The sequence below is a fragment of the Columba livia genome, chromosome 3 (assembly GCF_036013475.1).
Source record: "Columba livia isolate bColLiv1 breed racing homer chromosome 3, bColLiv1.pat.W.v2, whole genome shotgun sequence".
Lineage (NCBI taxonomy): Eukaryota > Metazoa > Chordata > Aves > Columbiformes > Columbidae > Columba > Columba livia.
In genome coordinates this window covers 25,466,339-25,493,299 of record NC_088604.1, presented here as the reverse complement: position 1 = coordinate 25,493,299, position 26,961 = coordinate 25,466,339, and the positions used below count along the sequence as shown (strand labels likewise).

Here is a 26,961-nt window from a genome sequence, read left to right as displayed (position 1 = left end):
GTGCTGTGGTCAGGAGCTTGTTGGACCAAGTTCTCGCCTGGATGTGTCAGTGGGAGCGCTGGAGGTCTCCGCCTGGACAGGGGTGCAGGGGCACAGAGGCCCTGGGCAAGGTACCCGCTGGGCAGGAGGGAAAGGGAAGGCGGCAGCAAGGCTGGACCAAGGATGGGTGGAAACCCCTGTGCTGTGCTGAGTGTGCTGGAGTGTGTAAACAGCAGGATTGATGCTGTCTGTAACAACCCTGGGCTTCCTGGGGTGTAAATGGGGCTCTGTCAAACTAGTCCCAAATAGCTCCAACAAGTGATGGATATAAATGGATGTCATGTTTGTAGAATTTTTCTTTTTGTTTGTTTTTGGTTTTATTTTTGTCAGCAGCTGAGACTGTAACTCAAAGATATGTTTGTGGTTAATAGCTTGCATAGGGTTTTCATTTTTTTTGTCTGAAAAGTAAAGTGGAGGCAAATACAAATTCCGAAATATTTTTGCAAAATATCCACAATTAGAAATTGAGGGGAAACATTTTGAAGGATGATGTCAAGGAATTTCAGTTCTCCATTCAAGTTGAAATAAGCCTGCAGCCATCTTCTGTGGTATTGCTTACTGCATTCATAATTAGAGATGTTTTTTAAGCTTCTGTAGAGATGCTTTTTTTTACTTGATGGTTAAAGTTATGTGCCAATGTGTTTTTGTGTGAACAAAGTCTTACCATTTAATTGTTCATTTTGTTTTTTGTTTTTTTTACAAGGTGGAATATATGTTAGTAAAATTTGACCATGAGAATAAGAAAGTGCGCTTGTTGCTCTGCGGTGAAGAAATTCTTCAAACACTGCAAGACAAGGGGGAGAAGGTAAACCCCAAGTGAGTAGCTGTTTCCTGTTCCTTTTTTTTTTTTCTCCCTCTTGTTATGATACTGTACAGAATTTTGTAGACCTGGCTTAACTTTCAAGTCTGCTGTCAGTAAAACTGTAAGCCACAGACAGCAATATTTTCAGATAAAGCTGGGGTGCAGGAAGTGGAAGATTTTACAGCACACTCATAAACTGTCTGTGCACCTTTTGTGTTATGACTTGGAAAAAAAGGAGAATGTAAGGGTGAGCCCACAGCAGTTGCAGTTTTGGTCTTTGTTGGGTCTTGCTCTGTTTTTTTTGTCTGTCTGTATGCAGTAACCACATGCTGCACCTCCCCTGCCCCGTGAAGTGTGTGCACTCACCCCTGTATCCCTCACAAGTGACGGCTGCACAGGGAAGCCTCTTGTCTGTAGGAACAGCTCTGCTGTTTTTGGCAGAATTAGGCAGGTAGGCATAAGGGCAGTTCTTCCCCATCCTCTCCCATGGAGTTTTCAGGAATAACTGGATCATATCCCTTCTCAGCTAGCCAGAGAAGCATGAATTACCTTTTAGTTGATGGCAGCAGAGAAATGAGACCAGAGGCAGCAAAGTGCTTTGACTGAAGAGAGCCAAAAACAGGTCACAGCTTACAGGAAGGTGAAGAAACTCTGCTATCATGATGAAAGGCTTCTGTGCCCTGGGCCTGTCCTCTTCTTTCTGAGTACCTTAACCTCATCTTCCAGTAAGGCTTCCCTGTCTGTCTTCCTTGGCAGAGTGGCTGTTGAAAGCCTGCAAGGAGTCGTCTTGCTTGAAACAAAGCTTTAAACAAGTGCTAAAGGGGATTGAATCCTACCTATTGCACTATACGGCAACAATTCATACTGCCCAACTGTGCCTTAGTTTCTTTTTGCTGCCTCCCAACAGTGAAGCACATTGGCGGATACATTGTGTTACTCTACCAAATAAGCAGCTTTAGGAGATTTTTCTTGCAAATTGCATTCATTTCTGAAATTCTTGCAAATAATCCATCTTTTTTTTAAGTTGTAGAAATATTGAAATGAGGTTATTGTTTTATTATAGCCACCCAACACTCTGGCGACCAGAGTATGGAAGCTATATGATTGAAGGGACGCCTGGGCAGCCGTATGGGGGAACCATGTCTGAATTCAACACCGTGCAAGACAACATGAGGAAAAGGCGGCAAGAGGCCGCTTCTGTGCTCAAAGAAAATGAGGCTGTTTGCACTGTGACATCATTTCCAAGGTGAGGTGGTTGCTGAAGGGTCATGCTGTTTGCTATTCTCCTTATATGCTTTTTCTGCTTGCTGCATATAGCTAAATTGTACAATGAAACTCAGCAAAACACATTTCAGTTAAAGTATTTTGACTTAATGTTTCAATCGTCTTTCCTAAAATTTGTATTGCAACAAGACAAACAAATAATCATATTTTATGGTTTTGGGTTGCTTCTAATCTGTGATGATTTTGTTTTAGGAGAGAATACCTGAATATTCATAACATTAAGTATTGTATGTAGTCTACCATCTTGAATTGATATGGCAAATCAGATATAAAAGTTTTCTGTTTCGCTTATTTTGCAAACCTTTGATGTCTATAAATTGCAGGTTTGTACCCGATGTGTTTTTTTAACACTATTTTTTCACTAAAGCATGTGCAAACTTCTTTTGGTGGCTTGGAGCACCCAGTACAACAGGAATGTGATTATCCTTACAAATTGAAAACTTAAAACTTCTGTAATACTGTACTTATTGAATCTTCTGGGTTTGTAACACCCTTACAAAGGGTAGGTTTCCTCTTTTTTTATTGTTGCAAAGAGACTCTTGAAGAAATGAAGTTCAGGATGTGCTACGTTAACTAGGATAAATGGTACTTTCTGATCTTCCTCTCAAACATAATTCTAGGCAGGGATTTTTATTATGTTCATTCTAACTAGCCTGGTCAGTCAAAGGAATGAAGATAGTTACGCTTAAAATAGTAAAAGAAAATGGTCTGTAGTAGAAGAGAAGCAGCTGGCCTCACTGACTGATTTCTTGTATAGCACAGAATGCAGTGGCCCTAAATTCTTATTGAGAGCAAGAGCGATACAAAGTGTGACTTAGGAACAAAGTTCAGGTACCTTGCACCCTTACGCCCCGTGAATGCTATTTTAAGAACGCTCTGTTGAGAAAATATGCTTCCTCTTTATGACAGCTGTACTAGATATCTTTAAAGTAATACGAGCTTTTTTGAAGTCCAGTGGTTAGGTAGTTCTCAGCATGTGATGGAATTGTGGTGAGGTTTTTTGTTGTTAATTGGTGGTTTTGTTTGTTTGGGGTTTTTTTCTCTTCTGTTTTGTTTTTTCCATGCAACCTTACAAATAGACTGGCATTTAATAAAATCTTACATGCAAACGTTTCAGACCCAGTTGTGCGAGGAATAAAGGGAGAGGGGTTCTTCATCGCTTTGTAGATACAGAGAAATACTTTTTACATTGCTGTAGGAGCAATATGTTGGACTTCAGTGAAAGCCAGTAAATAATAAAATTAGTTTGTTGATTATTCACGATTCATCCCAAACGTAGTTTCATTCTTCAGAGATTGCTCTCCCTAGGCAATTTAGTTTCTTATTCCCCCCTTTTGCGATCTTGCTATTCAGGTCCCTCTAGTTTGATTGGAGTCTCGCTAACATTGCTGAGGTTTTGTGGGTTTAGGTTCTCTTGCTACGTTCTCTCTACAATACCATATACATATGTCTGTTTGCATCTGTAGATACATGTGTGTATAATGAAAAAAAACTCTGTGCATCTGAAAAAACAAGAAAAATGTTAGAGTGCTCACAGAAGGTAAAGACATAAGCTTATTCAGATTACTCAGTTAACAATGAACAAACCTGAAAATGCTTAAATATTAAAAAATACTAGCTTAGAAGCTAAATCAGTATCCTTAGTTCTTAACTTGTTGAGCCCTCGCTACTGGACCAGAAATCTGTTTTCTTTCCTGAGGACTGGAGTGATGCATTTTACAGTGTTGGGCTTACGTAAGTGATTAAGTTGGGTTTTGATGTTGTAGAACAACTTGTGTACTAAAACAGGAAGAAGAAACCAATAGTGAATTACATGCTGAGCATAAATAATATTTGCAGAAACGTGTTTCCTGGTATTTTGAGTAGTTTGCTTGTTGTTGCATCAGCTAATCCTTTTTTCTATGCATTCAAATACTAGAGCCTCTCAAGATAGCACAGTCTTTGTCCTTTATACTGTGCAGTATGGAGACGTTAATCTTCTACAACTTTACCTCCAACTTCTCAAATGTTCCATTGTCTCAGTTGTACTGCAAACCTAATTATTTTTGTTTCAGAAGACTCTTAAACTTATAGTGGAGGTTCCAAAGGGGAGGGTTGTATTCAGATTTACTGGCGTATCTCTCAGCATTTTACACCTAATAGCTGTAATTTTTCTTTGTCTATTACAATTCTCTGATTAACGGGGCTTTTCAGAGCTCCTAAATTACATACATCCCAAGTCTCACAATAGTTTGTATCGCTTGAAGCCATGTCTAATTCTTAGAGTTGGTTAGGTACATCTTTTTAACAGGAGTAGATTGTTGGGAGCAGAACTGGATGAATTACTGCGGCAATCAACAATAACGTATACCCTCTAGAGAAACTGTTCTAAGGCACAGAATGCAGCTGAATGTTGTTATTAATGACAGGTGCCAACACACTAAGATGTGTGTGTACTCTGCATAATACTATGAAGTTTCTTGCTTCAACCACTGAAAAGGTCCACATTTACTGTCCAATGATAAAGTAACAGTTTAAAAACAACACAGAAAAAGGTCTGTTTTAACCACCACAGATGATAGTTGTTGGAAGGCACTGACATTTTAACAGCAACTGTTTTAAGATATCTTTTTAGCAATTCCACATGCATGGCTACCAGCCTTGAAAAGTGTTTCAGAAATACTCAGGCTAGCTGCAAGTTTGTGCAAATCTATTTCTCTTCCGCTGTGTACTGGAATCCTTATCTATGATCATCTGACCGTTTTAGAATCACAGTCTGTTTTCATTATAGCTTGGATCTCATTGTTGTCTCGTATAGGTTAGGGTGTCCTGGGTTTACGCTGCCAGAACATAAGCCAACGCCGGTAGAAGGAGGAGCTTCAAAATCCCTCTTTTTTCCAGATGAAGCAATCAATAAACATCCTAGATTTAGGTAAGAGCATTTGTGGAGTGAATGAGAGTGAATATTTTTCTGTGAATGAATGAGAAGCTGAATATTTTTTTGGACCTAAATAGAGGTATACTTGCAGTTTGTTTACATTACTGGAATAGATATCTATGTGGCTAGTTACTGCAGGTATCACGAGGACTTGAGCAGAGATGGTTGTGCTGATGTGTATTTTCATGTGACTCAAAGTGAACTGTTAAGCTTAAGTAACCTTACATTGTAGTTCATGCCATTATGGGGCAAAAGCAACTTTATGTAACAGTTCACGCCATTATGGGGCACAAGGTGTTGATTATGCTACTGCAAAATTGTTTCCAGTTTGACATCCCAAGGCTAACACGGTTAATCCAGGTCTCACTCGGGTCTGTCGCAGCAACATCTCAGTGTACTCAGTGACTTCCTCTAGTTGTTCCAAAATGCAGCGTGGTGTCAAACTACTTGTACAGTCTGATAGGGATTTTCATTGTAAGGTGAGACATGGGAGAATGAAAATATTCCTATTTAAAAACTAAGTGTGCCTTTTCACTTGTATTCTTCAGGTCAGTGGCCTTTTACTTCTGCCTGTTTTGTCACCATAGTGCTGTGAAGTACATCAAAATAAGACTGACCTAGCTGAAGAAATATTTGGTGTTGTATCCGTTATAATCTGTTTTAAACTAGGAAAAGAAGTGTCCTAAAGGAAAATGCTCAAAATAAATAGAAAGTTGACATTCTGAAACCGTGAGAATTGCTGAGAAACAACAAACATTTACATAAAGATAAATTTTCAGGTATTTCAACAAACTTTTTTTTTTTTTTGTCATAGTACACTGACCAGAAACATTCGGCACCGAAGAGGAGAGAAGGTTGTGATAAATGTACCAAGTGAGTAAATTCGATTTATCTCTTTTCTTTTTCGAAATAATTGTTCAATCTAATACTCTGGGTTACTGAATACCTGCATTTTCCACACAGTATTTAAAGACAAGAACACACCATCACCATTTATTGAAACATTTCCTAACGATGATGGAGAAGCAGCAAAGGCAGCTAAGCCAGACTATATATACATGGATGCTATGGGCTTTGGAATGGGAAATTGTTGTCTTCAGGTAAAATGCATCTCCTTTCAAGATGTTACTGAATGTTGTCTTGTCTAAATACTTCCCTTTTTAAGTCTTGCCTTATGTCTAATTTTTCTAGCTTAATTCAACTGATACATTTTTCAGAATGGCAAAATAGGGAATAAAACAGCAAATTTAATCTTAGAGCTGGTAATCAGGTCTTAAAATCCAGGTTTGTTTGCTTGTGTTACGTTTATTTTCTGCCAAGATTCAAATGTAATTGGATGCCTTGCTGAAGAGGTTTCTTGAACTGGTCAAATCCCATTTGATCAAGCATCTTCTTTTGGAATTCTGGCACTTCTAAGTGTTAAAGATCATCTTCCACTGTGGTCATCTTTCAGGCATGAGTAAAGGATGCTGTGGGAGCAAAAACTGATGTGTCTTATAGGAGTGTGTGGAGGTTTTTGGTTATTCATGTTGGGTTTTTTTCCCCTCTTTCCCATTATTAGAACAGCAAAAGCAAGGAGTTGATAAGAAGTCATTGGAATATCTTTAAAAATAAGTAGCTTTGACCTTCTATGTAACTTTATTTTATTTACAAACAGTATGAACTCCTGTATAAAATTTCTCATTCTTAAATATTTTTAGCTATCTGTTAAAAAGTTGTGCTCTCCCTGCTTGTGCCATGAACCCACTGAATCCACATGGGTAGCTGCCTTCTGCTGCTGCATGCTGGGAGCTGGGTTTGCTTCTGTTTTCTGCCACTAACACCTGCTCACTTTTTATTGTTTTTATTCACTTGCTTGAGTTACTACTATCTTACAGTGTCCTCTCTTTAAGTGCTGACTCTTTTGGAGTGCTTTAATTCATTCAATATCTGTTTGTTTTAAATGTTTGTCCGTCATAGTAACCCAATGCAAGGGTTTGATGCCTTAGGTAGCAGCGATGTGTCTGACTGTTGATAAAATCTGTCTGTTGCCACTACTGTCTTGGAAGCAGAGCTAGGAAGAGGCTGGTGTTTAGTCTCCAGGGGATTAAAGGAAATTCACTAAGCTCTTCTTGTTTCACAGCACTGGCAGAAATAAACCCATTCAAAGCATTTCCCTTTGAGATTGAGGAACTGCAAAATCCCTTGTCACTAAGGGTAAACCAGGGAGAGTCTGAAGTAGTAAAGCGTATATAATGCTGCGTGTTTTTAGAAGGTGGTAGGTTCGATATGATCTGGTTTGTACCATCTCTTTCTTATTTAAGATGAATAAAAGAAATACAGCCTTACCATTCAGTCATCATATGAACTTGTTTGAACATGTATTAAATTAATTTTCATGTGGCACCATTTTACTATTCCCCATTCTTGGAATCAGTGGTCAAATTTAGTAGTCTTGTTGTCATCAAACGGAGAATGAAAACAAGGCTGGTAGGTGCTATAAGCTTAATCAACTGATAATTCTTGATAACTGACTAGAAGAAAACATGTATTCCCCACCTATTTTCTGTAAGATAGTTTGCAGTACACATATTTCCTTTTGTGTTTGTTTTTTCTGGGTTTTTTTGTGTTTTTTTTGTTTTCTCACTATGTACCAAGTTGGTTAGGTATATTCCCAAGGTCACAGCCAATGTCTTGACGAGTTCGGGGTGATGGGGTTGGGGGCTCAGCACCTGCGAATGCTGAGCCTTGTGCTCCGGCTCTTTCCAAGGCATTGCCTCCCTCTGCCTGCTGAGCCCCTGCTCTCTGCAGTCCCTGCTGTGCTACAGCCCTGCCCTTCTCCTCTCTAACGGGATGTTTGGCTAGAAACCAGGTGGAGTTCCAGATTTAATGTGATTTGGAATAAACGTAAAAGGGGAGGAGAGGTGGATGTTGCTGTGTAGGTGTCCTGTCTACCCCCTGCCCCAAGACAGGCTGCCCAGGAATTAGTGATAAGAACTCTTACTTAGCTGCTTCTGTGCAAGAGAATTAGTCTTGTCTTTTCAAAGTGTGGGTTTTATTTTTTCTTTTTTTGATAGCTTTTTGAAGGATAGACACAGAATACTGCATACCATTTTTATTACTTGGGGTGTTTTAATGAATGTTGGCTGCAAAGCAAACACAAATTTGGGGTTTTTTGTTGTTCTTGTGTTTGGGGGGGGGTGGGTTTGTTTGGCTTTTGTTGTTGGGGTTTTTTGGTTTGGTTTTGTATGTATATTTTTTTGGTTCTTGTTTGGGGTTTAAGCTTACTTACAATGTACTTAAGCTTACTACAATGTACTAAATTCTGCCTACAATTCTTACTGCAATGTACTAAATTCTGCCCAGGAGTGGATGACGAGCGAGTTGAGAGTGTATGGGTCAGTATCAAGGGACAGACTGGCAGGGGTGACACTGTTGTGGGTGTCTATTACAGGCCACCAGATCAGGCTGAGGAAATTGATGAGGCCTTCTATGGGCAGCTGAGAGTGGCCTCATGGTCACAGGCCGTGGTTGTTGTGGGTGATTTTAACTTCCCTGATGTTTGCTGGAAGGACCATTCAGCCAGCCAGCCACAGTCCAGGAGGTTCCTCCAGTGCATTGATGATAACTTCCTCATGCAGATGGTGGAGGAGCCGACTAGGAGATGTGCACTGCTGGATCTCGTCCTCACTAACAAGGAGGGTCTGGTCGAAGCAGTAAAGGTTGAGGGCTGCCTGGGTTGCAGTGACCACGAGATGGTGGAGTTCAGCATCTTGGGTGGCAGGAACAGAATAGCAAGTAGAATTGCAACCCTGGACTTTAGCAGGGCAAACTTTGGCCTTTTCAAGCAATTGCTGGGGGAAATCCCATGGGCAAGACTGCTTGAAGGTAAAGGGGCCCAAGATAGCTGGATTGCATTCAGAGATTGCTTCTTCCACGCTCAGGATCAGAGCATCCCCACACGAAGGAAGTCAAGGAAGGGAGCCAGGAGGCCTGCGTGGTTGAATAGGGATCTGTTGGGTATGCTCAAGCAGAAGAGGAGAGTTTACAGGTCATGGAAGCAGGGGCTGGCCACTTGGGAAGAATATAAGGCTGCTGTTAGAGGATGTAGGAAGGCAGCTAGGATAGCCAAGGCCTCCTTAGAATTACAGCTGGCGAGAGGGGTCAAGGACAGCAAAAAACTTTTTCAAATACATAGCAGATAAAACTAATACCAGAGGTAATGTAGGCCCACTGATGAACGGGGCGGGTGCCCTGGTGGCAGAAGATACAGAGAAGGCAGAATTACTGAATGCCTTCTTTGTCTTTGTCTACTCTGCCGGAGGCTGTCCTGGGGAGCCCTGTACCCCTGAGACCCCGGATGAAGCCAGGTCAATGGAGGAGTTTGCTTTAGTCGATGAGGACTGGGTTAGGGAGCAATTAAATAGTCTGGACATCCATAAATCCATGGGTCCAGATGGGATGCATCCGCGGGTGCTGAGAGAGCTGGCTGAAGTCATTGCTGGACCGCTCTCCATCATCTTTGCCAAGTCTTGGGAAAAGGGAGAGGTGCCTGAGGATTGGAGGAAAACAATCTTCAAAAGCAATCTCCAGTCTTCAAAAAGGGCGAGAAGGAGGACCCGGGTAATTATAGACCGGTCAGCCTCACCTCTGTCCCTGGGAAAGTAATGGAACAGCTTATCCTTGGTGCCATCTCAAGGCATATCAAGGATAAGAGGGTTATTAGGGGCAGTCAGCATGGCTTCACCAAGGGTAAGTCATGCTTGACCAACCTCATAGCCTTTTATGAGAATGTAACAAGGTGGATGGATGATGGCAGAGCAGTGGATGTGGTCTACCTTGACTTCAGTAAAGCCTTTGACACAGTCTCCCACAGCATCCTCACAGCTAAGTTGAGGAGGTGTGGTCTAGACAATAGAGTAGTGAGGTGGGTTGCAAACTGGCTTAAGGAGAGAAGCCAGAGAGTGGTAGTCAGTGATGCGGAGTCTAGTTGGAGGCCAGTATCTAGTGGAGTGCCTCAGGGGTCAGTACTGGGGCCAATGTTATTCAATATATTCATTAACGATTTAGACGAGGGAATAGAGTGTACTATCAGCAAGTTTGCTGATGACACCAAGCTGGGAGGAGTGGCTGACACGCCAGAAGGCTGTGCTGCCATCCAGCGGGACCTGGACAGGCTGGAGAGTTGGGTGGGGAATAACCTAATGAAATTTAACAAGGGAAAGTGTAGAGTCCTGCATCTGGGCAGGAACAACCCCAGATTCCAGTATAGGTTGGGAAACTACATATTAGAGAGTAGTGTAGGGGAAAGGGACCTGGGGGTCCTGGTGGACAACAGGATGACCATGAGCCAGCACTGTGCCCTTGTGGCCAGGAAGGCCAATGGCATCCTGGGGTGTATTAGAAGGGGGGTGGTTAGTAGATCGAGAGAGGTCCTCCTTCCCCTCTACTCCGCCCTGGTGAGACCGCATCTGGAATATTGTGTCCAGTTCTGGGCCCCTCAGTTCTAGAAGGACAGGGAACTGCTGGAGAGGGTCCAGCGTAGGGCAATGAAGACGATTAAGGGAGTGGAGCATCTCCCTTATGAAGAAAGGCTGAGGGAGCTGGGGCTCTTTAGTTTGGAGAAGAGGAGACTGAGGGGTGACCTTATTAATGTTTATAAACAGATAAAGGGTGAATGCCATGAGAATGGAGCCAGGCTCTTCTCGGTGGCAAACAATGATAGGACAAGGGGTAATGGGATCAAGCTGGAACACAAGAGGTTCCACTTAAATTTGAGAAGAAACTTCTTCTCAGTGAGGGTGACAGAGCACTGGAACAGGGTGCCCATGGGGGTTGTGGAGTCTCCTTCCCTGGAGACATTCAAAACCCGTCTGGACATGTTCCTGTGCGACCTCACCTAGGCGTTCCTGCTCCAGCAGGTGGATTGGACTAGATGATCTTTTGAGGTCCCTTCCAATCCCAAACATACTGTGATACTGTGTGATACTTGGGTTGGGCTTCAGTGGCAAACTGAGAAGAATCTGTACGTTTTGTGGGACTCTATAGTTATAATCCATGGAAGAGCAAGATCTGTGTTGGGCTGGTATTCTTCAGGATAACAAGCAGCAATGGTGATTTAGAGCTGAAGCCTCTTGTACAATGTTATGAGAGTGGTATGGGGTACTCTTCCATCTAAGTTATCCTCTGATCTACGAATATGTAAACTCTGAAGAAGGAGAGAGAGAGGCTTTTATTCTGTGTAGTGTTTTTTAACAGTTTTGAGGTGATCAGTCCCCTTCTGCATTTTTAAAATGCATAAAGTGTCAGTTTGGGAAGTCTGGGGGGTAAGATCTGCTACTGGAAAAATGTCTTGTGTTTGCTGCTGCTGCTGCTCTGAGCAAATTTCACCAGAAGTTCCAAAGAAGTTACATTTTCCAGTGGCCTGTATGCGGTAGGGCTTCCACATTGTTAATGGCTTCTGCAAATAACATTTCTTTTCCATCTTTTGCCGTGTCTTGGCCTCTGATACAAGCAAAACTGGACTTTTTTAAAATAAAAGTCACAGTAGACTTGAAGGCGTGTGTTTTTCGTGCTTTTGCAGGATCAAACAAAGGCATCCTGAAATGTTCTTTAAAACAAGATTAACTGTCATGTAAAACAAATGTTACATCTACAATAGTTTCTGACTGTTGTTTTAAGTAAGTAGGATCCTGGCTCATTTCCTGAAGGTGCATTACCAACCCATGTGTATTGTAGATGTTGGCTCAGTTTTCTTTGCTTCTGGCAAGTGTTTGTATATCTAGCCTCACAGCTGAAGCATTGTGGTCTGAAATTTTTCAATGAACTTGGAAGTGGTGTGGAAAGAAGCTTGTGATATAAATACTGCTGACAGCTGGGGCAAAAGTTTGTGCAAGAATTGGGGCATGGGAGGGGAATGCAAACAAAAAACCCCACCCAAAAACAACCAACCAAAAAAACGCTGTAAAATTCTCAGGATTCAAATCTTTTTATGATATCACTGATTCTAATTCTAGGAAGACTGTGCTTGCACTATGGTTATAGAAATCACGATAGCAATTGCGCTTCTTCCAACAGGTAACGTTCCAGGCTTGCAGCATTTCTGAAGCAAGATATCTCTATGATCAGCTAGCCACGATCTGCCCCATTGTGGTAAGTAATGGTCTTCCATCACATCAGCTCTTAGTTGTGCAAAAGCTAATAAATGTAAAAAATAAAATCTAAATTAGAAAAAACTTGAATGTTACTCACAAGTGTCAGTTGCTTATTAGGCTGTCACATGAGCAGTGTGATTTATTTAATGTCTGAGTGACACTGCAAAGCAGACAATGTCTGGTTTTTGTCCTGTGCCCTCCTTCCCACATGCACAAGACTCTTGTTGAATAGTTCTAGAAATATATTTGTGTCATTTTTTTGGGAAAAAAAAGACAAGTTCACTCAAAATAATTTTTAATTTTTCAGCTCTTGTCTGGTGTTACAGAGGGTTTGAGTTGTTTAAATCTGTCATCTGTCCCTTTTGTAAGCATGTGGTTATAAATAGGTGTTATTAAAATAAAGTATTGTTCTGGTGTAGGTGGTGAGCAGATCCTGCTCTGAGTGAGGTATGTTCCAGCTGTACTGCTAAGGTTCCTTGGCTAAGCAAAAATAAACAAAATACAATGATTGCCAGGTAAACTTTTAGAGTAGGCAAGCAAAATACTTGCTAATTTGTCATAAAATTGCTTCTGCCTATATCATTGTCTGTCTGTGTTCCTTAAATGCTGATCTGCAGGGATAATAGATTTGGAGAACATCAGATGGCCACTTCATTAATACTAACCCTTCATCTAGGCATTTTCTGGAGATAGCAGTTGAGAGATTTGCGGTTGTAGGGGCTTTGGCTGTTTGTTAAACTGAAGTACATCAGTTGTTTCTAGCCAGCAAGTTTCATTTTCCAGTGGGGTTGTATTTTGCTTTTGCTTCCTTGGCTTGTCCTTTATTTTGATATCATGCTGGTTTATTTTAGATGGCGTTGAGTGCTGCATCTCCATTCTACAGAGGCTACGTGTCCGATATTGACTGTCGCTGGGGAGTAATCTCTGCATCTGTAGATGATCGAACGCGAGAAGAGAGAGGGCTGGAGGTAAGTAATGTTAGTAGCAGATGTCTGGTATTTTTCAGACAAAAAAAAAGTTTGATCTCCTTTAGTATCAAATTCTGCTTGTGATCATCAGAATCCCTGATGAGGAAATGTGGCAGTCTTTGTGGTAAATATAGAAGAGATTATATAAACATTCGCCTTGTTTGTACAGTTTATGCTAGCATATATATATATGTATTTTAGTCAAGTGTGGAATCCCGGTAAAACTCCACTGACTCCTCTGCAGCTTGCCAAAAAGGTCCCTCTGAGATAAAACTTTCCAGTCTGTGCTTGAGCCCAAAAAGCAAGAATTGCTTTGGATTAAATAGTGGATGCTGCTGAGTAATCTAGTAGTATAAACTAGAACTACGTGAAAAGAGACAGTTGTCAGAACTTAAGGAGTTTCTGTAAGCAGGAATTGGTGTTCAAGGCTATTACAAAATTACAGAAAATAAAATAATAATTTCTAAAAATCTACTTGAAGTATTTATTGGAATTACCCATTTTAAGAGCATCTCTGACAGTGTGTGCATAGTGAAACTGTATTGGTACCTGCTGCAATAGGTATAGTAACACCTTCCAGGTACTTGGGGTAATGGTACATTACATCAGGAAAATGTTTCCACTTTTCGAGAATTCTAGTCAATGTGTGATGGCTGTTTTTTTGCTCAGATAAGTATATCTGCAAACAAAATAGTCATAATTCCAGGATCGCTTTCTGTTAAGCTATTTGAGACTCATGCGTTGAATAATTTTGAGGCTGTAGCGTTTTTTAAACAGGATAATAATTCTCACATAAGTGTCATTAGTGAGCAAAACTTAGGTAACATTGTTAACAAGCTGTTAAAATATTGTATTCTTAAATTATATAGCCACTGAAGAACAACCATTATAGAATCAGTAAATCCAGATATGATTCCATAGACAGTTATCTATCTGAATGTGGTGAGAAATACAATGACATTGATTTGACAATAGACAAAGATATCTACGAGCACCTAATAAAGGAAGGTAAGTGTTTGCTTCATTATGAGCAGGTTAAGAATTATGCTTGCACTGTGTGGGGTTGTTTTACATTTTTCGTTCTTGTTTGTTTCAATCACTGTGTGTCCCTCAGAAGGACTCCTACTCAGGAAATATCTGTGTAGCGTGGTCTTGAGAGTTTTTAAAAAGTTTTTGTTTGTAATGGAAACTCCCTAATTCCAGCTTGAGAAGCCCAGTGTTTGACGCATTAATGTGTTATCCTTGTGGAGAGAGCAGATCTGCTTTAGGAAACAGGGCAGAGAGGTGCATCAGAGAACAGGAAGAATGGCAGCCATGCCAATATTCAGCTGCCATTTCCAAACAAGAACTTGTTCTTTTATTTTTTTCCTCTCTCTTTAATCATTTCCTTCCTTCCCGAAGTCATCATCTAAGCTTTTAACAGGATGTGGTGGGTTCAGGTAGCATTGCAGAGTTGGATGTTTTCAGTCTTGTAAAACGAATAGTTTCCTAGAGCCTGATTTGCTATGTCTGAATTGTTTGTTTGAATTTTCGTTTTGTAGGCATTGATCACCTTTTGGCACAGCATATTGCACACTTGTTCATTCGAGACCCATTGACTTTGTTTGAGGAGAAAATACATCTAGATGATGCAAATGAATCCGACCATTTTGAGGTTGTGTCTGATTTAGAGGAATTTAATAAATATATACATAAAATTGCTTTTTCTTTACAGTACTACTTAATAATAGCTAAGTTTTTTTTTGCCGAGTTTTTCACTTCAACTAGTTCTTTAGCATATGACTTCGCAGGTATTAGCACATTTCTTTGCTTCATCATTTATTTAGTAGAAGGTGGTGGCTTATACTTTAAACCCAATAGAATGTCAAAGGCCCAAACTATAGCTATGTATATTTGTGTTATGGGGAACTGTCTGTTTTTATGGCTTCCTAGAAACGGTTTTGCATGACATTTATGTATAAATATCTCTCTTATACAGCTTTGTGAAATAATAGCTATGATAATATTAGGTTGTTTTTAGTTTGGGATGCATCAATCACTCTAAAAAAAAAAAAAGTCAGCTAAATCTCAGCCCACTACTATGTTATATGTAGTCCTGAAGTAAAACGGTATGAGGAGATGTAACATTCTCCTAGGATAGGTGATTATACTGTGGTTTTTAGGAAGTTATGCCACTTAGTTTGGAACCACTTCTCTAACTTGATGGGCTGTCCCAAGGAAAATATTAGGACTCAAGTTATCTGCTTATTTTTCTTAGGTGGTGTTATAGAATGATGCTTATATCGATTGTGATGGATTATTTTATGTGCTTTGCAGAATATTCAGTCTACAAACTGGCAGACAATGAGGTTTAAGCCACCTCCTCCAAATTCAGATATTGGATGGAGAGTGGAATTCAGACCTATGGAGGTAAGGAAGGCATCAGCATGCACAAAAACACATTTCCTTTTAAGCAGAAAAGTACCAGGCATTCTGCCATCCAGTATCGAACCCTTACTTGTGCTGTGGTTTTTCTCCCGAGTTGCCAGAGGCGAGGGAAGTGGACAGCAGTGTGTAATCAGATGTGGACTGTGGGAATGTAACTGACAGGAGAATCCACTGCAGCACAGCAAAACATGCTGATGGATTTGGGGTCTGGGGAAAGGAATTAGGCTTGTATTAAAGCATCAGGAAACAAAGCTCCATTTAGCTTCTAGGGACTGTCTTTTTCCAGGAGAAGTACTGGAAAAATTCCGCTGTCATTGTTTTGTTTTTCACAAGGGCTTTTATTTTATAGCTGTCTGTTTCTGAGCTCTCTGAATTTAATCCCTTTAAAGTGGAAATTTAAAAGCTATTATGTGTTTTTAGTTACACAGAGAGCTGAAGGTGCAGGTTATTAGATGGGCTTTTGAAACGCAAGTGTGCTTTGGCACTGGATCATAGGGTGGATTTTCCTGAGGTGTGTGCTTGCATTGTGCATTTGAAGTCACTGTTCGTGATTCCAGCTCGTCCTTCACCATCTCTGCTGGCAGAGTGTGTGTGAATACAAGTACCGACATGAACCTTCAAGTCAAACTGTTTTCAATTCTACCAAATATTTATCTACTTCCATTAGTGTGTTTCCACTAATGTGATTTAACTTCTAATTCTTTGATGTCTAGGTCCAGTTAACAGACTTTGAAAATTCTGCGTATGTTGTGTTCGTGGTATTGCTAACCAGAGTGATTCTGTCATATAAACTAGATTTTCTCATTCCTTTGTCCAAGGTAGGTGTGAAAGATCAAATCTATTAGACCTAAATGCAACGTATTTGTGTCAAGTCTGATTTTTATCCTCTGCAATCTAGGAACTAATATTTATGCACTTACAGAAAGTCATTTTCATCTTTCATTCTTTTTCCTTCTGTACCAGTGCTTTGAATCAATTTCAACCCTGCAGTATTAAGCAAATATTTTACTGCTGTCTCATGATATCAGGCTTTATAGACAAATACTGTGGGAATCTCTGTGGTCCCTAACAGTGTCTGACTGCTGCAGAAGTGTTGAGAAATACCATTGTCACTGAACTGTTTTGAGACTGGGAAAGGGCATGTTTCCACCATTTTACGTGTGGGGAAAACAACCTGTCAAAGTCAAAATAAAAACTAACTTAGATATTTATTTTAACGTGGCTGTTGCCTATGTCTTGGGTTCTTATTCTCTGTTATGTTTGTATTTGGTGGAGAGGGAAAGGAGGAGTTCAGCATGCTTAGTGTTGCACAGTATTTGAGTGAAAACTAATACTGCTGATTCTGGTCACAGCTGTGACTTGTGTTTAGACAGACCAGCTGTATAAAATGTGCTTTTTTTTCTTTATCTTGTCCTCAGTTGCTGAACTGTTTGGGGTGAAACTGTCCTTGTACATGTTCCTGAGGCACCTGAACAGAACATTTCTGTTTGAATGGGTAATCCTGCAAGTCTTTTAAAAAAATGTCTTGCAGCACAACAGACTTTTGACATGCTCTGTACTAGAAAATACTGCCAGCGCTGGCTATACCGTAGCAGTAGTATCCTGCTGCTTTTTGTAGTGTTTTCAATTAAATGGAGAAAAATACTGAAGTTTTAACGGTAATCATACCATAAAGTTGGAATAATTTCTAAAAAGAGGAGTTCTTTTCCTGATGTCAGGCAGTTCAGATTCTATAAACAATGCATCACTTTAGCACTTTGAGTCCTTAATTATACTGTTATTTGGAGGACTGGAAAAGAGACTGGGTGCCAAAAGAACTTCAACAGAGTTGGGGGGTTGAGGGAGACATAATGTTGCTTGAGCTTTCCAAGTAAGTTGGCAGGTAGTGCAACACAGAATTGCACAACCATGGGTAAGCCTGCCTCTTTCAAGTAAAATAATACGGGTTTATGGGACTAATCTCACACTAATCTTTGCTGTCTGAGTGTGGTTGTATTCCTGTCAGCTATGACTGGAGTTCTTTTAAACTTTCAAAACAGCCTGTTGTGTAAATAGGTTTCATAATAAAAAATGAACAAAAACAATTTTGAAAACAAAGCTTTTAAAGTTAAGAAGTGAAGATTTTCGCATTGCTCATAATTAAAGGTCAAACAAAGAGTTCAGCAAATCATATCCTCCTCCTGCAGGCAACACAGTAAAGCTAATGTCCTAAAGCTTTGTCATGTTAATTCCCTGAGAACCTGCTAATCAAAGAAATTGGACAAAATCTTCCATCCAGACAGAGCAATACTTCTGTTGTTTGCAGAGTGTATGAGCAGTGCTTTGTACTTTGTAGACTTTCCAAGGAGCCTGCAATTTAGAAGATTTTTACTAGCAGTCTGAGTTTACCTAACTATCTAATAGATGTTTGAGTATGGAACAGATATGATTCACATACAAAGTTACTGGAATTCTGTTTCCGAAACTTTAATACAGCAATAACTCTTCTAAAGATTTATATTATCTTGTTAATAAGAGCAGCGAACTGTGGCTAAGGAAGTGGCAATTTTCTTCTTTTGTAAATTGCATCTAAATACTCAAAATCTGCCAGATGGGATGCAACCTGTTAATCACAGCTGTTCCTGTGTTTTCATCCAAACTCGAAAGATTGGCATAGCATGTTCTAACATAATACCATTACCTTTTCTATCGAGACCTAATTTCATAGGATGTCATCTCTTTGTGGTTCTGCTTGGGACCCCTGAACAATGAAACAAAACTTATCTCCACGGATTGGCCTTGTGTGATGAAATAATAAGAAACATAGACGTTTCAACTAATGAGACCAAAATGTGAGAGTCTGGGGAGTCCTAGTTTTCTAATATGTCACAAGTCTCTGAAATACTTCTTTTGCCAGGTGGATGAAAACATGAAGATGGCCCAGAAAAGAGATGCTGTCCGGCAGGGAATGTTTTACTTCAGAAAAGATATTTGCAAAGGTATCACAACAAGCATTCTGATTAACGCTGTTGTGGATGTTGAGTGCATCTCTTGCCTTCTAACTGCTTCTTCCTTTCCCTTTGTCACCTGTGAAGGTGGAAACGCTCTTGTGGATGGATGTGGCTCTGCACAGAACGGGACGGGCACCGACACGGAAGAGTACGCCCTGATGAGCATTGATACAATTATCAATGGGAAGGTCATAGCCTCTTCTACCTGGAACACGCAACCTTTCCCTTTACTCCACCCTCCCAGAGATCAGATTGAGTGTGTTTTATGCTGACTCTGTTCTCTTACACAGGAAGGAGTCTTTCCTGGTTTGATCCCAATTTTAAATTCCTATCTTGAAAGCATGGAGGTGGATGTGGACACAAGGTGCACCATCCTAAACTACCTGAAGCTAATAAAAAAGAGAGCGTCTGGTACGTTTGACACTTTTGGGTATTGATTTTCCTGGCACTTTTCTACTAGGACAGTAATTGGGCTTGTTCTCTAGTTCTCAGATGGGTAAAACTGGTGGCAGCTGTGCCTGTCTGGTTAAGTGTTTAATCATCGGAGCAAAGGATTGCAATGTGTTCTCTGGCTTAAATCTGTTCCTGTGTAATTCTGACTATAAATATTTGGTAATCCATTTTAGAACTTAAATTCAGAGTAATTGATACAATTACAGCATAGGGGTAGTGTATCTCCAATCCAAGACTTGTGTTTTCAGCACCTCATACTGCTGCTTTTGCCACTGTATCGTTCACTTCAGTATATGTGCAAACTACTACAATCCCCTTTGCCTGTCACTTGAGTGTTGTAAGAGTATGTGAGGCTGGGTCTGATAGCCCGGTGTTACTGGCGTGACTCCAAAGTATTCGTAAGTTTAAAGTCTGGTATGGAAGAGCCAGGGACCTGGTCTTTAGCTCCCTGATAAGAAAGTCCTTCCATAAGTAGCAAAACTCCTTTGAGGAAGAGCAAACCAGGCTCTTCCCCTGTCTTCCTCATGTTGCAGTGGTTTTGAAGGTAGATGGTATAAAGACTTCTTATGCTCCATCTTAATATGCAGCAGTATGGTGAGTGCAGGCTAAACTTTTCATTCAGAACTGGATGCATAGCACAATCTGCAGCAGCTTTATACCTTTCTATATGTAAATCCCTTGTATGTCTGCCTTGCTGTAAATTTAGCTAGACAGTTAATTTTAGTCTCATAAGTAATTCATCTTTCCCCTTCCACAGTGAAATATATTCATTGGTTTTAAATTAAAGTGTCGCATTCCTCTTTAATTCTTGAAAATTGCTGTAGGAGCTTCCAGGTAAAGACTTTTTTAAAGCTGAGGTGGAAATCAGGACTTTCTCTTACCTGGTAATTCAGTACTTTAGCAGTATTTCAGAATGGTAACAAGTTTTAATTAATTACAGCTTTCACTGTAAATTTTCTTTCCTAAGGCTGCATGTTTGTAGGAGGCTTCTGGCCCTCAGGGAGCATAGGCAGGGATTTGATGCTTGGCTTAACTAAGGGAGAGAAGAGAAACTGGCAGGAAGAAAATGTCTGAGGCACATGAGCCCTCAGAATAGCAATGCTTTTGAAATACTCCATTGTTTGTTGTTGGGGATTTTTCTTCAGAAGAATGCGGTTGGAAAAACAAGGAATACATAAGTCCTGTAGAGGTTTTTTCCAAGAGCTAATGACCTGAGCTTAGCCCTGTGAGGCAAGTGTTCCCCTTCCAAAGAACAACTTTGCTACCTGGTGAGAAGTCACAGGCATTGTAAAAGTCAGTTTCTGTGTTTACACAGACCAAAAAGGTGTGAGGGTGAGGTAGTAGAGTCTAAGCTTTGTATCTTAACTCTGAACCGAAATGATTCTTAAATGATGCTTCATAAGAACCAATATTCACATAACATTAAAGCATTCGGTATTGTGTTGCTGTGCCATTACGTTTTGTAATTGTAGCTTTGGATTATTCCAGTTTACTCTCAATCTTAAATCAAATGTTCCTGAGCTGCAGTCTGTCTAGCATGAGACAGGTCCACAGAGAGTGGCCATTTTTCAGACTCCTCAAACGGTGAGCGCCAATCACTCATGAGGGTTAACTGCTGCACCATAGCTGCTGTGGCTTTAACCTTGCCCCAGCGCAGTTCATCTGTGCTTCCACCTCACCTTTTCTGGCAGCACAGCTGGGTGTTGGTCTCTGGCTGGCTGGTGTGTAACTGCCACCTCTCAGTGAGACCACAGATTTGCTGGGCCGGCAGCAGCTGCTGACCATCACCAGATTTTAGTGCAAGCGATGTTAAGGTAGCAGCATGAAGTGATCCTTGTCCTGGCACAGTCTCCAGGTTCCTGGCTGTCTGCAGTGTGGATGCTTTCTCAGGTGGAGGTTGTGCAATAATCGTGGTGCTTGGTGACTGCTCACAAGCATCATTTCCATGATCTGTGCCTTACCCTTCTTGAAGCAGTTACGCTTTTGGCCCCCATAAAGTCATTCAATAAGAAATGCCAAAATTTCATTACATGCTCTGTGAAGAATGTAATTCCTGTAGTTTTGTGTGTTTAAAGGCACTTGTTCCATCATATGCCTTTTAGTTCCTGCATTGTAGGACAATGTTTCTTTACTCACTTCTCATCAACATTCATGATCTTGCAAACTTCTACAGTATGTTGTTGCTTCCAAACTTGAAATTACCTTTGTCTTGTCTCTCCTCGCTTAGAAGTTGTCTCACACCTTTTGTCAGTCTTTGGTGCCTTTTCCCATTACTCGTGTGTTCTTTGAGAGCTGCACGCCGTGTTCACATGAAGGTGCTGCAGGTTTCCACCACCACAAAGGATGGGGAGTGACTGGACTGCCTGACCACAAGGTGTCTGTGTTGGTGTGAGCTGGACTGCGCTCCCCTCTCCTTCTGCACTGACAGCCTGCAGCGGCTCTTAGTCTAAAAATGTGTGTCTTTTTATGCTCTGCTCCGCTCACATCCCAGCCCCACTGATTTTTCTTGCAGGGCCCCTCCTTCTCGTTGCTTTAAGAAAGTTTTCATGTGAGCTTTTAATGCTGTCAACAAATAATGCTTCTTGGGTGGTGTTTTTTCTGCTCACTTCTTATGTAGAAGTATATATTCTGGCCTCTCCTTTATTTAAAACATGACTTTTATTTTTTGAGGGGCATGTTTATTTCTAATAACCTTTTTTTATTCTGCTTTTCTTTCCTGTTCAAAACCACTGATATCTTTAAATAGTGATGATGCTCTTTACTCCTTACTTGTGTGTTTCTCCTTGCTTTCCTTAATTTGATTCTTCCTGCTTTTTATAATATTCTTAAACCAAACATTTTGTAGTGGAAGCCCCTGGCTCTTCCCACTCCTAGAAGGAAGCTGAGGTTCCAGTAGCAATGAAAATTTTGCTATGCTCGTCGAGCATCCCATCAGCCTACCCAGATGTCAAGGTAGACAGAAGCAAGCTGGCACCTGAGTTGGATGGATCAGCTTCAAAATTATTTTAGACATATGTAATTGTTGTAGTGGTGCCTGTTGATTTGCCTCTGTTAAATGGCATGTTTAAGACCTCTTGCTATACAAGCTGTTGGTAACACCTGTTCTAGTAGCTGCTTTTCTCTGTGCTGTCTCATTACAACATCTGAAAGTTTGAAGATTGCACTAGACACATGGGTTTTAGATTACCAGCAATATGTCAGCTTAATTGTGCCTGCAGGTTAGCCATATTTTTTAGAGATATATATATATATATGTATAGGAATGTGTTTCTCATGAAAGCAAGGACTGTTCATTGATTGCATATATAATGTATGCAGCTTTAGATGTCATCCTGCTAAATGAGATGTATAAAATGTGAAACTTGACTTCCCCTTGCCCACAGGAGAACTAATGACAGTTGCTCGATGGATGAGGGAATTTATCGCCCAGCATCCAGACTACAAGCAAGATAGTGTGATAACTGATGAAATGAATTACAGCCTTATTTGGAGATGCAACCAAATCGCACAAGGCCAGGCAGAGTGTCCTGAACTGTTGGGGGTAGGATTTAATAAGAAACAAAGCGGAAATAAAACTGGCTCTTTGTAATGAATGAATGTTTCTTAAATAACAGAAAGTTTAAGCCTTTTAGCCAAGCACTAGCAAAGATACTGTGAATCTGGTACAGTTTCATGGTGTGAAAACCAAAACAGGGATACTGCACTATAAAAATGGGCCAATTTGTCTAAATATTCGTTTAAGGCATCCTAAAATGGGCATATTCTTATTGTTAAGGTTTATACAATATACATGTAAATAGTAAAATATTTTTATGATTAACATCAATGTATTTTAATAACATTGTATCTAAAGTTATTGTGAATTAGCTTGTAACTTTTTTTATGCTTATTCTAGAAAGAAAAATCGTCCTGAACACCTTTGTAAATGTAATGGTACTTGTATATTATATGCATTCCAGTTACTGGATGTTTACTGTAATTTTTTTAACCTGGAATGTGCTAAGCAATCTACCTTATTGTGTAACAACAACAACGATCTTACAGACCTACCTGAATCTCAGACACTTCTTGCTTCCATTTGGGTTTTGAAAGTATATAAGAACAGATAAATGCATGTGCATCCTATTTGGTAATATTTACAGCAGTTTCTCAGTTGCCACAAGACCTGCATCTACTCATAAGTTGTAAAACTCAAAGGAACAAATCTGTCTTTATTCAGATAACCCAAGTCTGTCTGTCTGCAGATGCATCATTATTTTTTTTTTTTTCCCCTCTGAATTAAATTTCTGCACTATCGCAGTTCAGAAATTTGCCTGATAATTTAAAAAAGGCAGTAAAAGGGAAGAGGTGGCGGAAGAGAGGAAGGACTGAGAGCTGAGCAGGAAGATCTTTCCAAAGGAACCAGAGAGCCCCGCTCTGGACTTCAGCACTCCTGAACTGCTCCATCTCCCACATGGCTGCAGTTCCCACAGTTGACAGTGGCTGTGGCACAAAACCAAGGACCTGCCCATTCTTCCTAAAGGTTGAGTTTATCATTCATTATTATAAATATTTTTGTCAGCATGATTATTTCCTATAAGGTACTTCATGTAGATAGCTGAGGTACCTACATAGCCATAGGTATGGACAACTTAATCCCCTCTAGAAAATAGTTACAAAGAAAACATGGAATGCACTAATCCTTTGAACTAGGAGCCAGTGCTGGCGGTGACTGTAAAGTATTTAAAATTTAGCCATTGCAATTGTAAATAAAGCAAACTTAAGGGACCTTCTTGATTTAGCTTAACAGACTACTAGAAGTGAATTGCGTTTTGGGTAGATAATGCAAAGCTTAATGTAAGCATATATAAATATCTAAGGTGTAATGTTTTGGGTTTTTGAAAAAAAAAACAACTAATGGAGAAACTGCAATGAAGAGGTGCACTAAGCAGCAGCTTTTATGTACTGACATTAGACTTTGTTCTGTGTTCACAGGTGTGCTTTAGAGAATAAAAAAATGCTTTCTTTTTCTGTGGTGGCGAATTTGTTTTAATTGAGATGTAGGCATATGCTCATTTAGTTTCTGTAACAAGGAAATAAAAAATAAAATTTGCAGTACTTTTTGGTCACTTGCATGACTTGAACCCACATTTTCAGATTTAAAAAGGAGGAGTTTATGTATGTGGCAAGTACAGCTCATCTAGACTCACTTTGTTCACAGGGGAACTTTTCAGGAATAATGGCAAGTTGTCTGCCCCTCCTGCAACAGAGAAGTCTGTGTCCTGGTACCACCTGTTTGCACAGCATCAGCTGCTAGGCTTGGAAGACCACTTTAAAAAAAGCTAGAATGCTTTCCTGCTCGTATTGCATCAACATGTGTCCTTTTCCCCTTTAAATTGTTATTAAATCACCCTTCTGCCTTAGTAGGTGGCTACTGAAGTGTGAGAGGAAATCTTGTCGTGCCTAAACACTGTGGCTGTAATCCCTCATGGGTTCTTGTACCTGTGTTTTCAGAAAGGACAGGGAAGATAAAACACAAAGCTGTCGCTTGTTTGTTGAGGTGTCCATGGTTGCGGTACCTGAGCAGCTCGTGTTCCCCAGATGTGAAGTGAAGGAATGTGCTCCAGCCTGTTCTGGGTGGTGTGGCAGGGTGAAGGCGCTCAGGGCAAACCAGAGGTGCTGCAGGAGCAGCAAGCTCTGCCACCAGTTTTGAATATGCCTTGGAGGTGGCTGTGTGGTATCTGGGGTGGAGAAGCAAGCCCTAAGCCAAACCTCAAGCTCTGGCTGATCTTATGCAGAAAGCATGAGAAACTCCCTTGGGCTGTGGATTCAGGATTTTGGGTCCTGTAGTCATGAAGCACTCTCATGGAAATAATGACCTTTCCAACAGCCGCCTGAGCAAAGGGAGGGAAAGAAACACTGAGCACCTGAGTTGAAATGTGGTTGATTGCTTGCCCAAAGATCTCAGTAATATATCAGTCATGGCTTTTCCCATGATTGCTTATGTTTTGACCTGAATTCAACCCCAGTAATTTGCCTCAAGTTTCCCACTCAGTTTTCACTTGGGAGATCTGTGGTGATATCCAGAGGTCTCAATGCTATAAACAATACTCTGATGCCCACTTTTCTCTTGAGAGTCAAACTTCTTGAGTACAAGTGTCTTTATTTCTGGATTACTTTAGCTATGCTTTTATCGTGGCCTAAATCTTTAACACGTGGCTCTTTTTGTGTGCACACACAGCTCTGCAAGCGGTTTGCCTTCCTGGGAGTGGAGCATCAAGCTTTGTATGATACTTTGGTCCTGCAGAAACCACCTGATCTCTATGAAACAAGCACCATGCAGCTTGTAGATGCTGAACTGAGGTTTCCTGAAGAGTTATCTCATCTTTTGTTTGTGGTCATTTTGTTTAATATTTTTAAGTGTGCTGATATGGTTTTACAGTATATTTGAGAGACGTGCTACACAGGGAGCTGGTGGCAGGAGCTGAGGTTATTTCAGCAGCTCTCTGGATGGTGGGAGCTGGGTTTTAGCAGAAAAGGATTGCTGCAGTCCCTTCTCAAGAGCCAGGTCCTTCCTTCAAACTGCCTCTTAAGGATAATTGGCAACACATACACATGCAAAAATAAGCTAGTCAGGATGTTCTCTGCTCCAGCAGAGGAGATGAGGGGAGAGAAATGCAATAGTTCCCTTTGCTGTGGTGGTATCAAAAGGTGGCTGTGAAGTGTGATGCCGAACAGTTCAAGAACCTGTGATTTACAAGGGAATGGAAGCAAGAATGTTCAATTTTAGCATTATAGCCGAAACACTGTCTCTTGAGGTCTGAAAGACCTGATGCTTCATTGGAATTTTTCTGAAGCCACTCTGGGGAGAAACAGAAGCAGCGTTTGTAGACGGTGAGCTTTGCACGGAGCGTACTTGTACCCTGAGGGAGGAGGGGACAGTGCAGCTCCTGGGGTGGGCAGGTGGCAGAATATCATTTTTTGTGATTCTCACCATGTGAGTTAAGCCAAACCTGCCCACACAGCATTGTCTGTCTTCGTTGTGCCTCTTAACTGAAGGACACCAGAGTGCATGCAATCAAGAGTATTTTACAGGAATGGGATCTAGTGTAAACTACAGGAGAGTTGATCTGCAATGTTTCTCACCTGTGACTCTGAATCCCTAATGCCGAAAGGAGTCAAGGGCCCCATTTCAAATAATTGCCAAAAAAAAAAAATAAAAAGGACAATGAGAAGGGATTAATAAACCAGGTTTGCCTCCTCTCTTTCTCTGTGTGGTGGGCTGACGCCAGCCAGCAGCTGAGCACCCACAGCACCCACTCGCTCCCTCACAGTGGGAGAGGGGAGAGTAGGTAGAGCAAAAGCAAGAAAATTTGTGTGTTGGGGCAAAGACATTTTAATAAGGGAAGGAAAGAGGAAAAGAACAGGAAAAGCAAAGGCAACCACTCAGCACCCACAAGCAGCTTGACACCCACCGACCCCATCTCTGAGCTACAGCTGTGCTGGAAGACAAAACCCTCACTTTCTATTTTATAGAGGAACACGAAGCTATTATGGTGTGGAGTGTCCCTTTGGCCAACTGGGGTCAGCTGCCTGGCTGTGTCCCTTCCTGACCTGCTGCCCACCCCAGCGAACTCGCTGGGAGGCAGAACGGGACTCAGCGATGCCTCGGCGCTGTGCAAACACCGCGGCTGTGCCCCAGCCCGCGTGCGGCACCGCTCCCTGCTCTGTCCCGCAGCACACGCAGCCTCACTGTGAGAAGATGGGATATTGGGTTTCCCCTCTCTGCTACGTGTGCTTAATGTTTTCTCTCTCAGGATTCACTGAGCTGCAAATTAAGAACTGAATTGCAGTGTCCTCGGCATACAGAAGGTGAAGCGCTGGCAGGTGTTGGCAGCCCCCAGGATGGCCACCTCCTGCAATCACAAATGGAAGTGTTGGTGCGTGATGGCTCCTCATCGTTGACTTT

At 41.0% G+C, this 26,961-nt stretch overlaps 1 protein-coding gene across 2 annotated transcripts in view; it reads left to right on the top strand.

Moving 5' to 3' along the window:
• Positions 1 to 24,110, top strand: part of GCLC (glutamate-cysteine ligase catalytic subunit) — a 37,282-nt gene extending 13,172 nt beyond the window's left edge. For both annotated transcript variants that reach the window (XM_065056098.1, XM_065056097.1), the window contains exons 2-16: positions 743 to 855; positions 1,905 to 2,087; positions 4,923 to 5,036; positions 5,857 to 5,915; positions 6,006 to 6,142; positions 12,099 to 12,173; positions 13,027 to 13,143; positions 14,013 to 14,151; positions 14,685 to 14,797; positions 15,460 to 15,552; positions 16,284 to 16,388; positions 18,467 to 18,548; positions 18,645 to 18,748; positions 18,851 to 18,971; positions 22,397 to 24,110. In XM_065056098.1, coding sequence (XP_064912170.1) covers positions 743 to 855; positions 1,905 to 2,087; positions 4,923 to 5,036; positions 5,857 to 5,915; positions 6,006 to 6,142; positions 12,099 to 12,173; positions 13,027 to 13,143; positions 14,013 to 14,151; positions 14,685 to 14,797; positions 15,460 to 15,552; positions 16,284 to 16,388; positions 18,467 to 18,548; positions 18,645 to 18,748; positions 18,851 to 18,971; positions 22,397 to 22,602 — 1,761 coding nt within the window. In that variant the 3' untranslated portion in view covers positions 22,603 to 24,110. The remainder of the gene's footprint in view (positions 1 to 742; positions 856 to 1,904; positions 2,088 to 4,922; positions 5,037 to 5,856; positions 5,916 to 6,005; positions 6,143 to 12,098; positions 12,174 to 13,026; positions 13,144 to 14,012; positions 14,152 to 14,684; positions 14,798 to 15,459; positions 15,553 to 16,283; positions 16,389 to 18,466; positions 18,549 to 18,644; positions 18,749 to 18,850; positions 18,972 to 22,396) is intronic.
• Positions 24,111 to 26,961: the final 2,851 nt, after the last annotated feature.